This window comes from Sinocyclocheilus grahami, unplaced genomic scaffold (genome assembly GCF_001515645.1).
Source record: "Sinocyclocheilus grahami isolate Dianchi unplaced genomic scaffold, SAMN03320097.WGS_v1.1 scaffold69.1, whole genome shotgun sequence".
NCBI classification, from domain to species: domain Eukaryota; kingdom Metazoa; phylum Chordata; class Actinopteri; order Cypriniformes; family Cyprinidae; genus Sinocyclocheilus; species Sinocyclocheilus grahami.
Window position 1 is genome coordinate 452,003 of NW_015505248.1, and position 18,006 is coordinate 470,008.

Consider the following 18,006-nt stretch of genomic DNA (forward strand, 5'->3'; position numbering starts at 1 on the left):
TTTCGTTTTTTTATTAAGTTAATTTAGAAAAACGTTTGTAGAATTTTTTGTCGTTAAATATAAGTTTTTGTTTTTTAAAGTAACGACCAAGTGGCCAGCGGCAGACAGTGAGCTGATCATAGCCTATGTTTGATCAATTTTTAGCCTTCTCAAATCATCACGACTTGCCTAAAATAAAATCTATAGATATAAAACAGTTCAAACATATAACAATGTTTCAACGTTAAACCTAGATAAATGTGCGCTATATCCAATAGTTTGTGCGGAGAGTGGAAGATCAAGCGCGCTTTGCAGGACATGGAGGCGCCAGCGCAATCACTTGCATTTTTTTCAGTGGATAGGCCTACGCCGTAATTTTTACTCATAAAGGTAAGAGTAATACATCATTCGTAACTGTAAAGGGTCTACTTTTATTTGTATGCACTCACAATATCAACAAAACATTGTGCTTTTATAAAATAAAGAAAACAAACACGATGCGCTTTCTGCCGTCTCGTCTTTGAACAGGAGCGCTTACAAAAAGGAACCGAAACTCAGCGAATACATGCCTCACAGACATGATAAATATATCTATAGAAAGCTTGAAATTACTACGTAACGAAATAAAACAAACCAAAAACTCTTTCATTATAATCATAATCCGTAAAGATGCACTTCTCTCGAAAGGCGCGCCTGAGGAGATGGCGAGTCAGGATCGGCAACTTCATCCTTGCGACACCGACTCAGAAAACACTAGTTTATTAGTAAATAATTCAAATACCTCCTTACTATTTCCCCCTGACACTTTCATGGTAATTACTTTTGCCGGTGCTTTGCGGCAAGCTTAAGGCTATTGCGTGCATTTGAACGCAGATCTCTTTAGCTGCGCTGACGGCACACATGTTACGTAACGAAATAAAACAAACCAAAAACTCTTTCATTATAATCATAATCCGTAAAGATGCACTTCTCTCGAAAGGCGCGCCTGAGGAGATGGCGAGTCAGGATCGGCAACTTCATCCTTGCGACACCGACTCAGAAAACACTAGTTTATTAGTAAATAATTCAAATACCTCCTTACTATTTCCCCCTGACACTTTCATGGTAATTACTTTTGCCGGTGCTTTGCGGCAAGCTTAAGGCTATTGCGTGCATTTGAACGCAGATCTCTTTAGCTGCGCTGACGGCACACATGTTGCTGTTGCTGGACACTAAACACCGTTGAGCCGCTCTTGACAATCCAATCTCATGAAAGTGCGTATAAATAGTACGCCAAATAAAAAACGTGTGGTATTGATACGCAAAAATGTACTTTGGCGTCTATATGCTACGCGATGGGTAGGTTTAGGGTTGTGGGGTAGATGCGTATCATATGTATGCGAAAACTGCGTATCATATGCACGCCAAAGTCCATTTTTGCGTATCAATACCACGAGTTTTCGTTTTTATTTGGCGTACTATTTATACGCATTTTCATGAGACCGGGCTCCAACACAGTCATGGTAGCACGGTCTCGTGTTGTTTCCACCAGTGCGGCAAAAAAAAAAAATTTTCATCACTAATTGATGGATGTCTAAAATACAAAAATAAGGAGAAGCCTAAAACAAGCCTGAAAAAATGCAGGGCTGAAATGCAGAGCTCTAGTTCAGGCAAAAGGAAACACCCATACTATGCAGCAATCATCCTTAATTGCAGAAATGTGGCAAAACATCTCTCGAGAGAACCTCAGATTATTAAATTCGAAAGTGCTTTCCATATTTGGATCAACATAGGCTACATTTGTGAACGCACATTTTCTGCAATGTCGCGCGTCTTACAGACTGCAACTTACAATCACAACTTCATTGTGCTGTTACTCCTTTCGAGCCAAATTTCACAAAATTGGTCAGCTCCCGACAGCATCAGGTGTTTTATTAATGGTGAGTATAATTATATATTTATTTATTTCAATGAATGTAATCGATTAGATATCATAATATTTAGGCTATAATAGGCTATTATAAATCTGGTTGGTTTGTATTGGTGACATAATATGTAAATGATATGCAAGCAGCCCGTGAGACTTGCATTTGGACCATAGTGCGGCCCAGTGGAAAAAAAGGTTGAGAACCACTGGTCCAAGCCAATGTGAAGGACAGCATATGATTTTGTGTAGCCTTACCTGGGTGCAAATCTTGGGTGTATTCAAAACCAGTTTCATCATCTTTGGCAATGTGACGTTAAAAAGATGCTGCACTTCATCATTTTCCATACCCTGCAAGAGAGAGATTAAATGTGCTTGATAGCTATAGCTGATTTGAATTAACACACAAATAAAGAAACAGGTCTGTTCACACTTTAAATGTACACAACCATTTAAACTGGTTTAGGGTCTGTAGGATTGTTTAATGTTTTTGAAAGAAGTCTCTTATGCACACTAAGGCTGCATTTATTTAATCTAAACAGTAATATTGCAAAATATTATTACAATTTAAAATAACTGTTTTGCATTTTAATATACCTTAAGAGGTCATTAATTTCTGTGTTGGCAAAGCTGAATTTTCAGCAGCCATTACTCCATTTCACATGATCCTTCAGAAATCATTCTAATTTGTTGATTTGCTCAAGAAACATTTCTAATTATTGTCAATGTTAAAAACAGTTGAAACCATGAAACCATTTTAAAGAAATCATTTGTAACAACTTAAAAGTATTTCTTGTCACTTTTGATCAATGTATCCTTGTTGAACTAAAGTATTAATTTCTTTAAAAAAATAACAAGTCACATCTTACTGACCCCAAACTTTTGAACAGTAGTGTATATTTGTTTATTAAACTGTTGTGAAAAAAAAATAAAAAATCTTATGAATGCCTTCAGTGACGTGACACCTCTGCTCAGAGAATGAATCATACTGTTGACTATTACCAATTAAAGATTGACAACATTACCATGTTACGTCCTCAATCTAATAAGAAAGAAAAAAACAAATGTCAACTGTCTGGTACAAAATAGAATAAATAATGACGCTTTTTCAGCATGGGTTTCTCTGCTCCTGGGGCTTTTTCCCTAAAACACCATTTAATGGAAAACAACTGTCAGAAAAAGGAGCCATATTGTTGAATAAGACACTTGAACCCAGCTGTCGACTTGTCACAGAGAGTATTATTCATGTGTCAGGAGAAAAAAAAAAAGATGTCATATGCTGTCAGGATGACATCAATAGGTGAACAAAAATTATTTGCATCCTGGGCTGCTGGCTTTCAGCAACAAAAACAGGTTGCTTTCAACTTTTGCAAACCACATAGAAGCTAAGAGCGCACTGGATAAACACATGAGTGCAATATTAACCATATTAGTGGAGTTCCTATGGGCAATCATTTTATCTCTCTCTTGCCTGGAGCATCCAAACAGCTTGATTCAGGGAGTTAATAAATAAAACCATTCGGTTTGTCAGTGTAGTAAGAAAAAAACTCACTTGATCTATCACAAAGAGGTTACAGAAACGTAATTTTGTGATATTAGCGGAGCTCCCACTGGTGAATGACATCACAGAGCTGGAAATAAAGACAAAGCCCTCTGTGAACTTTTCATCTCGGTTCAAATACGGCTAAGCAACATCACCGTAGATCTTGGTTCAGGCAAACAGCACTGCTTTGTGATATTCAATCTGAAGCTGAGGGTGTCAAAACAGCACACGAAATAAAACCATTCGGTTTGTCAGTGTAGTAAGAAAAAAACTCACTCATATCCGAAAAGGCAGTAACAAAGCTTGATCTATCACAAAGAGGTTACAGAAACGTAATTTTGTGATATTAGCGGAGCTCCCACTGGTGAATGACATCACAGAGCTGGAAATAAAGACAAAGCCCTCTGTGAACTTTTCATCTCGGTTCAAATACGGCTAAGCAACATCACCGTAGATCTTGGTTCAGGCAAACAGCACTGCTTTGTGATATTCAATCTGAAGCTGAGGGTGTCAAAACAGCACACGCTGGCTCAGCAACCTTGTATGCTTTCAGGAAAAATAAAAACGCTACTGTTTTATCATCACACAGATTTACAACACACTTATTTACAAATATATTGGCTGCACGCTCAGTCACGGGCCCATTTCATCAAGGTTACTGGGCTTGCTTTGCTGATTAAATGGGATTCCTGGAACAGATGCAAATGGTTTGAGGAAGGAGAGGCGGTGCGGGGCTCTTCTGGACTCTTCAAGCCTCGCCTGACAATTTAACCAAGGAGCATTTATACACCCGCAAAGGAGGCCTGACTAAATGCTGTCACAAGTAATGACCTGCTTGACATCGTAAAGTGCTCCTCTGGGTCTAATGAGTGAGGAGAGCTGACAGGCCGGATGGGCCTGAGCTGAGGTTGCCAGAGTTAGACCTCACTAAATCAAATGGCCTCCTTCATTCCCCCTCATCCTGCCCAACCAGAACCTGTTAGATAACATACTACAATCTCTATCCAATCCAACCAATAAAAATTCAAAGGCCGGACGAAGTCATTATTTTCTTATTTTTTGATTTGTGAGTATATGAAAGGAAAATAAATATCAGATTTTTCTTGGTGATGCTAAATTATGTGTACATGACATATTATGCTTAGTATTTTACACAGCGTTGGCTTTAAAGGGATAGTTCACCATCAAAAATGAAAATTTTCATTTACACACCCTCATGTTGCTCCAAACCTGTTTTTAATTCTGCAGAACACAAAAATAAATGGGTAACACTTTACAATAAGGTTCATTAGTTAAACATTAGTTAATATATTAACTAACATGAACTAACCATGAGCAATACATTTGTTACTGTATTTACTAATCTACGCTAATGTTAGTTAATAAAAATACAGATGTTCATGTTAGTTCACAGTGCATTAACTAATGTTAACAAGATTTTAATAATTTATTAGTAAATGTTGAAATTAACATTAACAAAGATTAATAAACGCTGTATAAGTGCAGTTCATTATTAGTTCATGTTAACTAATGTAGTTAACTAATGAACCTTATTGTAAAGTGTTACCAATAAATGTAATCCCCGTGTCCAAAAAAAAAAATGAAATGAATTAAATTAAATTAAATTAAATGGGCAGTTAATGTCCTAAACCAAAAAGTATTCCTCACTTGCAAAATCAACCAGTTCCATTCATTGCGTGTCAGTATGCTTACACAAACACTGTGTTGGCTGCAGGGAATCCCGCTATTCTGAGACACTGAAATAAGATTGTGTAGGCGAAGGCGTTTATGGAGGGCTAGTTGCTTGAAGTGGAGTTCTGTGCACTGAGCCAGCAGTGTGAATTTATCAGAGCCCACTGCTCTGACACTTTCATTTCAGGGTAAGGCTGAGGCTCAACTACAATTTATGACAAGACGGGTCCTAATTTGTATTTTGCTTCTTTCCATAGCCATTACACCTCTGTTGTCAATCAAAATCTAAGCAGCCGCCCAGCTTTGTGACAATTATTGGAGTCCCGTGGTAACAGACACAATTTTAAGACACCAGAGAACCATTCAATTTGCACATCTGACGATATATGGACGATATAGCGTTACAGCACGGGGAAATACAGAATAACACTTGGGTATAAATGTAGCTACAGAATGCATGTGATCTATTCAGATGACAACTATATTGCGAATTATTCTGTTATTCTTGTGACTGAACCAAACTGAGAAATAATTGGAGTAATATTTGAAACTCGTGCAGAATATACTTAAAACATCTGTTTCTCAACAAATTGCTAAACTATGTCCATTCTTGTCTTTAAATGTTATTTAAAAGCTGACAAAAACTGTTGTAATGCTCTTCTTGTTGGGGTTTCATTATCAATATGTTTAAATCATAACAAATAGATTTAAAGGGGTCATATGATGCTGCTAAAAAGAACATTATTTTGTGTATTTGGCGTAATGAAATGTGTTTATGCGGTTTAAGGTTAAAAAAACACATTATTTTCCACATACTGTACATTATTGTTTCTCTTCTATGCCCCGCCTTTCTGAAACGCGTCGATTTCTACAAAGCTCATCGGTCTGAAAAGCGAGGTGTGCTCTGATTGGCCAGCTATCCAGTGCATTGTGATTTGCCGAATACCTCAAGTGTGTGACAGAAATGTTACGCCCCTTACCATATTGTGATGCCCCGTCCGGCCGGAGCGACGAGACAAAAACATTAAAACCCATTATAAAGGAGGCATTTGTTGCATCCAGTGGGGACATAATTACGGATTATAATGACTTATACTGTCTTTTTACGACAGCAGCTATCGACAGCATGAAGTTGATGTATTTCCTCAGTGACCAGCATGGATCAGCTCCAGGCATGACGAAGCGGATATTGTCCTCTTTTGGAAGGCCAACCAAAGTAGTTTCGCTTTCACAACGAAACACAGCGCCTTCACGACATGGTGGCGGCGGCAGCAACAATACTACAGTGAGAATAGAAGTTACGCCTTCTTTCTTTGCGTGAACATTTGGGCGGTGTTATGCAAATCTTCCCACATCGTGACGTAGACATGTGGGGGCGTGTTAGAACGAGCCGTTTTAGGTAGGCGTGGTTGACTCTTAACTTTTATAAAGAATATCTCTTTGTATTTGAGACTTTAGTCTTTGCAACTTTACAGATCTTCTTTATGCACCAAGAGCTTGTAACACTCCAAAGAGAAAGGAAAAATTTAAATCGCATCATATGACCCCTTTAAATAATCATACTCATCATTACACAAGTCTCCAATAACACAAACATCCACCTGAAATCTGCCTAGATGGACAGATAATTCAGCCCACACAAATAAGACCACTTTACTTCCCAGAGGAAACAGCTTTCAGATAGTAGCATTTGTCACCCTGTGAGTCACACAGACAGTTACCCTAAACAAACATAATGATGTCATCATGCCAGGGCTTGTGAAGTTTTAGTCTAGCACTCACAAACAGCAATATTGTATCTAACTAATGCATAACTTCTGAAAACATGTAAACTGAATTAATTTCAGTGACTTCCTCTGATATTTCCAAGGTTTCCACGACCATGCAATTAAAAGATGCATTTAAATCACAATAACTGTATATTTTATGTTTCTATATCGATAATTTAATATCTTAAACATTTGAAATGATACATTTAAAAATAAAATTCTACATTTTTAACCTATAATATAAAATGACAAAGGTTAAAGGCCTGTTCACACCAAGGATAATAACTATAACGATACTTTTAGAAATCGTTCTAAATTTAAGAGTTCACAGCACAACTATAAAGTCAACGGAATAGAAGAACGATATTGTTAGAATCACTTTAAAAGATTATTTTTTTCAGCTGATGAACGACAAAGACATTGACAGTCAATCAGAATCCATCCTGCTTTAGAAGCTCGAGCATTTAAATCTGCAGTGCGAGCTTCTAATAAACAGAATGTTATCGTGCGATAGTGTGGACACAAATATAGTTATCATTACAGTTATCTTTATAGTTATCGTTCTTGGTGTGAATAAGCCTTAAGCCTGCACTGATGCTTCATTTCATTCACACAGAACCAACGCAGAGAGTGAGAGCTGCCACATTTTCACTATGGCCTGTATGCTGCATTGCGTAAAGATGGCTTTATTTTTTGATGTGGTCTTTTTGCCCTATATTCTGCAGTAAAAAACACTTTGACTGACATTCATAGCGCAAGCACACATTTGACATGCACGATTCAGTTACTTACAGTTATTAACTGACCGCTGTTCAGTGATGTTTCATTTAATCTCTTAAATTGAAAATCAATTGCCAACACTCCAGGTTGACATAACAGTGCCCTCTGTTGATGATTCAGGGAAATAAGACAGCTGTCTTAAAAGTATTTAAATATTTATGCACATAATGGCACTATATCACAAAAGTCTACATAGTACCATAATATTTTAGAAAAATGGCACTGGTACAGATTGATAAAAAACATTTGGCATACTTAATTACAGCGGAAAGAATGAGAATAACACTACATTAACATGGAAACTACATTTAAATGAAAACAAAGATAACAAGATTATGTTCTTAAACATGACAGCATCTCATCAGTGAGGTGGGGCCTTAGGTTTGATGCATGATCACCAAAAGAGTACAGTAATAAAATAATTATGGCAAAAACAGATAGATGGAAAAACACTGAGGAACGTGAAGATGCATCTGCCTGAGCCAAAGAGCAGAGGCACAGCTCAAGCTCTTAAGTGGACAGTTTAAGGAGCTGGTCCACTCAAGCATGCTTCATTAGAACACGGTGCACTTTGCTAATGGCTTTGATTGGCTCCCTCATAGATTTAATGGCTGTGGTTAATTAAATTTGATATAGCTATAAAAAGTCACAGACCACTATTGATTTACACAGGTCTGATATTATTCTATTAAAACATCTTAAGCATGGAGGGGATGTTCTGATGCCTGGGCTGAAGCCATAGCTATAAGAATAGCACTGTAATACAGAGATGACGTTTGACTATTAATCTAAGATACAGCGTAGTTCAAAGTCTGCCATTTACTGAACCCCGGAGAAAGACTGCACACACAGAACTTAAGGCAGTTAAAGATTTTCTTGTAACCCAATGACTATCAGTGCATCCAAAATTGCATAATGTCTGAGTAGGTACCACATTTGAATTTCAATTTACTCCACAACTGTTAAAAAGTATGTTTTATATAGTATATTATATACTTCACTGCCCTTCATAAATCCTCTTCCTTGGCCTCATAGGATAGTAAAGTGTCCATAGAATGCGCACTTCAGAATTCAAGCGGAAGAAGTAGGTCATCTGGGTACTGCTACTGTTTTTCAAATACTATGAATTCGGATATACTCGCCTTGCATTCTGTTTTTCGCATACATTATATAGTCTTTAAGAAACATTAAAAATCTTGCAGTTCAAAAACCTTTGACTGGTAGTGTAGGCTGATTATTCTTATAGATTGAAACGTGCATTAACCAGGATAACGAGTATGAAACGAGTATGAGTTGCTTCAGAAAACAAAAAAAATAGAGCAACAACAAAAGCATGTTGCTGGAAATGAGTTTATTATTGAAAATGCAAACTGATTGTCTGCCAGCAGGAGGCGCTGTGAGAGCGGTGGAACTAACGGTTTCTCCAGTAATGGCTGTAAACCAAGCAGCTCCGCTCATGAACGCTCCTTTATCAGATAAAAATGCCATCTAAAGTATTCTGAAGCCAGTCGGTTCCCTTCAGACACATTCATATAAAACACCCGCAACGCGTTTTGATTTTGAAACGTGCAGTGCTCGTTTATTCAACGAAGTCAAACGCCACAAATAAATCAATGTATAGGAAACACTGGTAATGTATATCGAAATGTGTTTAAAAATCATATCACTGTTATTGAAAAAAATTATATCGCGATACATATTGATATTGAATTACTGTTCAGCCCTACTTCCAGTAAATGTGAACTGTTATATAGGAGCACTCAATAGCACAGAATAGGAGCACTCAACCTCAAGCGTTCTTAAGTCATCTCCCTATCAGAGCCATCATCAAGACCATGGCCCATCTGTTGAGTATGTTTATTTGCAGTAAACAGGACCCTCATCTCCCTGGCCTTCCTCTGCCAGCTGCTGCTCGTTATGCTGTGTGCCCACCTCTGTCTTAATTGACTACTGCTGGATGCAAAGAGATCCCCGGGGATGAGGTAGCAGAAGGGGCAGACGTGGACTGCTTGGTGCGTATCCACTAGGAGGCTAACCTGCTTCTTCTCTCTGACTGAAGAACGTAATGCCTTTAGTGTGCCAGTAAATTCAAACCAGTCAGACTAAACAATGATGGAACATTTTTAGTATCATGGGGCCTTCTGGTCCCAACTGTGACACACCACAAGAAATCAGACTTTAGGATGCTAACTTCATTAACGCCACAACATTAGAGCTTTCATTTTATGGCAGCTGCAGTTATGATATAGATTGTCAAAAATGCATCATAAAGTGAAATGTAACCAACTGGGGCCACTTAACATTGTCTTAAGTAAAATGGTTTATTCTAGCATTGGCAAAGAATCCAATTAAACTGGTTTCTTAATTTTTCACTAAATTCGGTTTTACTGTGCAAGCATAATGTAATGCTGAATTACTCATTATTTGTGTATGTACAGTTTGATTAAACTCTTTAGTGCTTTGTGTAAGTTGTAGACTTAATTTATTACTTTCTGATTTCATTTCCACTAATGACACTATCAAATGCAAATCAACCATCTGCGTGCACATTATTTGGAGTGCTTTGATCTACATCCAGATGGGAAAAGTTAAATGATTTGTACATTAACGCATGTTATCGACTCAAATCCAATGGACAATTGGACAGCAAGCTATCTTTGGTCATCTCTATTTTACACAAAAGAAAACATGCAATCTGTGTCATTTTTACTGGAATTTGACATTTTATTTCTTACCTCAGTGCAGAGACAGTTCAAAGCTGTGAAGTCCCATCTTTTAGCATGTACTATGTTGTAACTCAATATTGCATCCTGTAAGATTTTGAAGGTTAAAAACATTTTGTTTTCTTTAAATATTAACAATTAACAATTGTTAACTAAATAACTAAAACCATGCAAAGAAAATGCCTCACATCTTGGAGCAATTCTGCCACCCTCTGGTGGGATTAATCTCATACTAATTTAGTACAACTCTTCTGTTTAGACATTATACTTACACATGTTGACATTCAACAGTTCATTTCATAAACAGTGACCGAGACAGCTCAACGCGCTGCAACTTAAGACAAGCAAATAGAAAAACACACCCAAATACAGAAACGCACTGCAAATAGCAAAGACAACAATGGAAATGTTTCAAGGGGACCCCAATAACCCTTACGAGAATTAACCATGGTTTTATTATAGTAAAAGTATAGTAACCTTTTTTTTGGCATATTGATTACCATTTGTATAACCACAGTTGTACAAATACAATGGTTAAACTATGGTTAGTGTAGCAAAACCATGGTTAATTTGTAGTGTGTAAATTGTGAAAATTATCTAGCCAGCTTACATAATGTTTTACAGTAATTGTGTATTTAAATCAGCTTATTTAGCCTAATAATATCCAAAAAAGCTAAGGAATCATATGATCAGGATGTAAAAAAAAAAAAAAAAACAAATACACAAAAATCTCACCTTTCAGAGCAGACATGGATAAACATGTCACTTCGTCACTTGTTGCGCCAACAATGGAAATGTTTCAAGGGGACCCCAATAACCCTTACGAGAATTAACCATGGTTTTATTATAGTAAAAGTATAGTAACCTTTTTTTTGGCATATTGATTACCATTTGTATAACCACAGTTGTACAAATACAATGGTTAAACTATGGTTAGTGTAGCAAAACCATGGTTAATTTGTAGTGTGTAAATTGTGAAAATTATCTAGCCAGCTTACATAATGTTTTACAGTAATTGTGTATTTAAATCAGCTTATTTAGCCTAATAATATCCAAAAAAGCTAAGGAATCATATGATCAGGATGTAAAAAAAAAACAAAAAACAAATACACAAAAATCTCACCTTTCAGAGCAGACATGGATAAACATGTCACTTCGTCACTTGTTGCGCGGTTCCTTTAAAAATTCCATTGTGGTCTGTGCGTATTTACAGTGCATTTCTGTATTTGCAGTGCATTTCTGTATTTGCAGCGTGTTTCTGTATTTGCAGCGTGTTTCTGTATTTGGTTGTGTTAAGAGTATTTACAGAACGTGTTGTCAAACTGATGGAGATGTTTTCTTAATTTGTTTGTGTTTTTTCTGTTTGCATGTGTTTTTGCAGCGTGTTGAGCTCTCTCGGCCACCTTACATAAAGTCCTCAAAACCAAAACTTACCTTAATATCAAGTGAACTTTTGCATTCACCTTCCAAAGCTGTACGAATCAACTCCCATCGACTTTGCACTACACTTACATCCTGAAAAAAACACCATACACACATAATTTGAAGATTCGAATAATGGCTGTGGAAAATTCTGCTTTGCCATAACAGGACTCAATTAAATTTTATAACAAAGTTATTTTAAATTCTAACAATATTTCACAATATTCAACAACAGTTTTGAACGGTGCTGTTTGATGCAATTATGTCAAACAACCACTTCATACTGAGCCTAATAAATAGTATCAGCTATTCAGTCCACTCTCGTAAATATTGCAAAGTCTGTATAATTTAAACGGCAATTAATTTTTTTTGTGAGACTATTCTACATGGCACCGATTAACCTATAAGATGACATTACCTCATTCTCCACAGGAAACTGGTTCTTTTCTGAACAAGGCATCTTTACAGTCATATCATCCCAGGAATCTCTGTATTTGCTCGGATATGGATGAGGGACTTGACCTTCTTTGAGCAGGTCTGTCTATAAACCAGAGCAGGGAGAGACTCTAGGTATTTACCTATTCATTTTACTTTTGAATCAATACAAACATTATGTTATCAGGTCAGTATGTCATTCTGAAATTTTAAAGGATAACAATGTTTTTTTTCTTTTCTTTATTGGTTGCCTGAAAACAATCAATTAAAAAAATAAAGCCTGCTACAGACTCAAATGCTTGTGATGTAAAATATGAAGTAAAAACTATTTTCTGCAGGGACCATTTAAGTACTATACATCCACTTTAGTTAAAAAAAATTCAATGAAACATCAAAACATTGAGTTCTATGTTGTGCAGGCAAAACGTAGAGCTGCTTGGACATCCACAGCAGCATTAGACTCAAACTGACAGGAAGCCCTTAGGCGCTGACTGAGAACATCACAGTGTCGCTGCGGAGTGCTGTGGAGAGCGTGGCTTACCCTGATGAGTACTTTGTGATTGTCTGTTGCCCTGAGGTGTGACAGGCACTGTCCACACTGAGGCATTCTTCTAAGCTCCTCTATTTTGGTCCCGAGCCATTCCTGTTCTTTCTGCTCAGCTGCCACTTGCTCACTGGAGAGACGGAACAAATTATGTTATTTGCATTATTATAATCCATTGCTTAATTATATAACATTATTGCATTATTATTATCCTCCACCCCCCCCCCCCTTTTTTGACGGAAGAGTTCTACTAATTCACATACTTTTTGGAGCAGTAAGTCAGCATACTACAATAATTTCTGAAGGATCATGTGACACTAAATACTGGACTAATGGCTACTGAAAAGTATAATTACAGGAATAAATTACATTTTAAAATCTATTAAAATAAAAAAATTATATTTAACAATATTACTGTTTTTACTGTATTTTTTATTTAAATCAAATGCAACCTTGGTGAGCATAAGTGACTTATCTTTAGCAAATCTCAAAACTAATATCCATTTTTCATATTGTCGTGACGTCTAAATTCACTTTTCAATTCGTATCAATTAAAACAACTGATTTTCATTTTTAGTGTTTTTAATGATCTATTTCAACAAAATAGTATGGAATTTCAGTCAGCCCGTATTACAAATAATTATCAGTAATAGCCTAACTTTTAACATCAGTGCATCCGAGCAGTGTTTGATAGTGTGGTAAAACCATTTTCTACCGCAATATTTCCAAAAACAACAATACCTTTCTGAAGAAGACGCCTGTGTCTGGTTACTATCAGGTTCATTCTGAACAACATTTTCAGGAACAAAAGTATCAGCACCAGTGTTTTGCCCCTCTGTGTCATCTGTTTCCATGGGTGTCACTTCAGGTTCGTCTGTGATGTTGTCTACAGCTTCTGAACTGGGGATTGGGGGTTTGGGCTCCACCATTGGGCCAACACTCGAATGTGGCTCTTGCAAGTCGGGGCAGACAGAAGAGTTGCTGGACAGAGACTCTTCGCATGCTGGACTCGCTGGTCTCATATCCACATCTATGCTTGATGTGTCATTTGTATTTCCAGACAAATTGAGGTTTGTCCCTGACACCTCTGTAGACATGCAAGTCATCTTGCCCAGCTTGGAATCTGGTGAATTTGATTCAAATGCCTTTTCTCCATTGCTTGCCTCCGTTTGAATGTTTGCATCATTAATATCAGGAGTTTCTCTATCAGTGATGCCCTTTGTGTCCTTGTCACAGCTCGGTAAACAGGACAGCGTCTGGTCCACTGGATCATCATTCTGCTCCTTATGTTTTCTTGTTGATTCACAAAGATTGTCATTATCTTTCATGACTGCCTGACTGCTTTTCTTGACTTCAAAGGTCTCGTGAAGATCACATCCAGACATGTCATCGTCATCCCCATGGCTGATATGATAAAAAAAAATTTAAAATAGCTTAAGTTTTTTTTAACCCATAAAAAATAAAAATAAATAAATAAATAACTTACCTATTCATATCTGTATTAGAAGTATCCATGTTCATCATAAGCACACTCCCTGCCACACTAGTTGCTGTAAAAAGAAAAATGAAACTTAGAACTGTAAATAAAAGTTATAGTTACAGTCATATCTGAAACTGATAAGCCAGAGTAATGAAAGGATTGCTGCAAAACGAGAAAGCTAACATTTCATCTCGAAAATTATCTTTTAGAAACGCTCTCTCGCTCTCGACACACACACCCATATATTTATCTCTACTGAGGGTCCCTGGCTGAGAATCTGGGTGGGGGTCCTGTTGAAAACGCCTGATCTTAAAGATGATATTGTTATTACACATAATATTTTATACTATTAACCGCTAGATCAGTGTTGATGACACCGTGCATTGGTTTAGACATGAAATATGGACAGATACCGTTCCTAATCAGCAGGTTTATGTTGTTGTTGTTGTTGTTGTTGTTGTTGTGAATGGCTAAGCTAGCTGAGTGATAACAAAAGGCAGGTCAGAGTTTGCTTGGATTGTAAGGCTAATATAGCATCCTGGAAAGTAAAATTCATGAGTGCATCTTTCAAATCCATATATTTATTGTCAGATTTAGAATGGGTATTAGAATAACTCTAATAAAAGCTACTATAACTTACGTACTTAGCCGAAGCCTTCAAATATCAATAAAAATTAACCGCATACATTTTTAATACACTATAGGTTTCCGGCATTATTACTGCTAGGAAAAACAACAATACTCCTTCAGTACTTCACGCTAATATTTGTATATTAGACAGGCTGCTGTACTGTCAGTCTGTTCGCTTTTATCACGGATCAAATAATCATACTTGCTCTCTTTTTCTGCTTTGTCTTCGTATCGCTGTGAAGCTCGCACACATATTCGAGCTCTTTTCCAGCAGACGGGAAAACTACGTTACACCTATTTATGCAAAGGTTTGCTGCTTATATTTACCACAGTATCAAAGACAACAAGAACACCGTGGAATAGAATTAATGCTCCTTATGTTTTCTTGTTGATTCACAAAGATTGTCATTATCTTTCATGACTGCCTGACTGCTTTTCTTGACTTCAAAGGTCTCGTGAAGATCACATCCAGACATGTCATCGTCATCCCCATGGCTGATATGATAAAAAAAAATTTAAAATAGCTTAAGTTTTTTTTAACCCATAAAAAATAAAAATAAATAAATAAATAACTTACCTATTCATATCTGTATTAGAAGTATCCATGTTCATCATAAGCACACTCCCTGCCACACTAGTTGCTGTAAAAAGAAAAATTAAACTTAGAACTGAAAATAAAAGTTATAGTTACAGTCATATCTGCAACTGATAAGCCAGAGTAATGAAAGGATTGCTGCAAAACGAGAAAGCTAACATTTCATCTCGAAAATTATCTTTTAGAAACGCTCTCTCGCTCTCGACACACACACCCATATATTTATCTCTACTGAGGGTCCCTGGCTGAGAATCTGGGTGGGGGTCCTGTTGAAAACGCCTGATCTTAAAGATGATATTGTTATTACACATAATATTTTATACTATTAACCGCTAGATCAGTGTTGATGATACCGTGTATTGGTTTAGACATGAAATATGGACAGATACCGTTCCTAATCAGCAGGTTTATGTTGTTGTTGTTGTTGTTGTTGTTGTTGTGAATGGCTAAGCTAGCTGAGTGATAACAAAAGGCAGGTCAGAGTTTGCTTGGATTGTAAGGCTAATATAGCATCCTGGAAAGTAAAATTCATGAGTGCATCTTTCAAATCCATATATTTATTGTCAGATTTAGAATGGGTATTAGAATAACTCTAATAAAAGCTACTATAACTTACGTACTTAGCCGAAGCCTTCAAATATCAATACAAATTAACCGCATACATTTTTAATACACTATAGGTTTCCGGCATTATTACTGCTAGGAAAAACAACAATACTCCTTCAGTACTTCACGCTAATATTTGTATATTAGACAGGCTGCTGTACTGTCAGTCTGTTCGCTTTTATCACGGATCAAATAATCATACTTGCTCTCTTTTTCTGCTTTGTCTTCGTATCGCTGTGAAGCTCGCACACATATTCGAGCTCTTTTCCAGCAGACGGGAAAACTACGTTACACCTATTTATGCAAAGGTTTGCTGCTTATATTTACCACAGTATCAAAGACAACAAGAACACCGTGGAATAGAATTAAACACAACAGAAATAACAACTGGCGGAGGCATCTTCTTCTTCTTCTCTTAGTTAATGGCGGATTGCAAACAACTTTTAGGTGCATACCGCCACCTCCTGTACAAGAGTGTGTAACATCATGTCATTTTAAGTGTACTCAAATTCTGCTCATTAACCCTGTATCATTATGGAATTTAAATAATGCTTTCCTGATTGTCCTTATCCCCCTCCCTCTCCTTCTGTTCCCAGTATCCCCATCAGACTCCACTCCCGCCCTGCCTCCTGAACCCTATATTGACACACCCGTCTTTCCACCTCATATATTATACAGTGTAATATGACATTCTCAGCATTTTCTTTAACCCCACAGTTATCACAATTCTCATTATTCCTTTTCTGGTGGAGGCATCAGTTCCGGGTCGTAAAGTTGGCTGCTGATTGGATGGACCCTTATCACGTGATTGAAAGAAAGCCACTGGCTGTGTTCGAAATGCCATACTATCATACTACTCTTACTATTTCTGCAGTATCCAGTATGTATGCATGCTGTGCATAGTATGCACATTTTCTGTATGCGTGTAATACCCGGATTGCCTACTATATTCGCCAGAATCTGCTAAATATAACTGAAGTACACTGAAATCAGTACAGAAGCTGTTCGGAATGGCATACTACCATACTATATTGCAGTATGCTGTGTGTATACTGTGGTGAATAGTATGTGAATTTTCTGTATGCATGCTACATTGGCTGAAATTTGATGTCTGCACCTGAAGACGCTGCATGGGATACTGTTTCCCAGAACGCAATGCGCTCCATGTGAAGTTTCATCTTCAAACGTGTGAGTGAACTGGAGGTGGGGAATAGTAATTATAAATGTAACACTTGTATTTGTACGTATATACATATACATGTAAAAGACAAACTATCGCTGTGTATCTAAAAACAGTATCGTTAGTAGGACATAAATTGTACTTTAATCTCTACAGCACGTTTCCGATCATCAAATGACTTCAGCTTTATCTTTATAGCGCTTTATACAGTACAGATTCTTTCAAAGATATTAAATAATAATTCTATTGCAGCAATATAATATATAAATAAAATATATAAATAAAAATATTTCAATTACGCAAACAGAATTCAATTCCACTGTCAAGCAGCTCGAAAAAGAAATGGAGTTTATTACTCTAAGGACAAATAGACCAATTTGTTGGCAGAGGCTATTTACATTAACTCCGCCCACCAATGCCTGGCTGTGTTTAACAGCACTGCAAAAGACACTTACTTTTCTTACAGTATCAGTGGCGCAGCGAGTTAAACGTGAACTGTTTGCTTTTGACGCAGTCGACCCGAGTTCGATCCTGGCTTTTGTCAAACTCATGCTTCTCCTTTTCCCATCACATACTAGATCAGAAAGAAATTTATTTTCAATAAAAATTAAGTAAATATTTGAAAAGGGGAAATAAAATGCCTCAATAATAATACAGTGTTGTGTATGCTTTAGGTAGGTTTTTGTCCCAATAAAGTAGCATTCATCTAATACAATTTATATATA

The 18,006-nt window shown here is 36.9% G+C and overlaps 1 protein-coding gene across 1 annotated transcript in view; it reads right to left on the reverse strand.

Moving 5' to 3' along the window:
• The window catches only part of LOC107585315 (poly(ADP-ribose) glycohydrolase-like), a 39,285-nt gene extending 24,029 nt beyond the window's left edge, over positions 1 to 15,256 (reverse strand). The window contains exons 1-8 of the mRNA XM_016272288.1: positions 15,103 to 15,256; positions 14,277 to 14,340; positions 13,532 to 14,194; positions 12,788 to 12,920; positions 12,230 to 12,352; positions 11,824 to 11,904; positions 10,402 to 10,476; positions 2,141 to 2,233 (exon numbers count right to left, since the gene is read on the reverse strand). Of these exons, the coding sequence (XP_016127774.1) occupies positions 2,141 to 2,233; positions 10,402 to 10,476; positions 11,824 to 11,904; positions 12,230 to 12,352; positions 12,788 to 12,920; positions 13,532 to 14,194; positions 14,277 to 14,314 (1,206 nt within the window). The 5' untranslated portion in view covers positions 14,315 to 14,340; positions 15,103 to 15,256. The remainder of the gene's footprint in view (positions 1 to 2,140; positions 2,234 to 10,401; positions 10,477 to 11,823; positions 11,905 to 12,229; positions 12,353 to 12,787; positions 12,921 to 13,531; positions 14,195 to 14,276; positions 14,341 to 15,102) is intronic.
• Between the last annotated feature and the right edge of the window lie 2,750 nt (positions 15,257 to 18,006).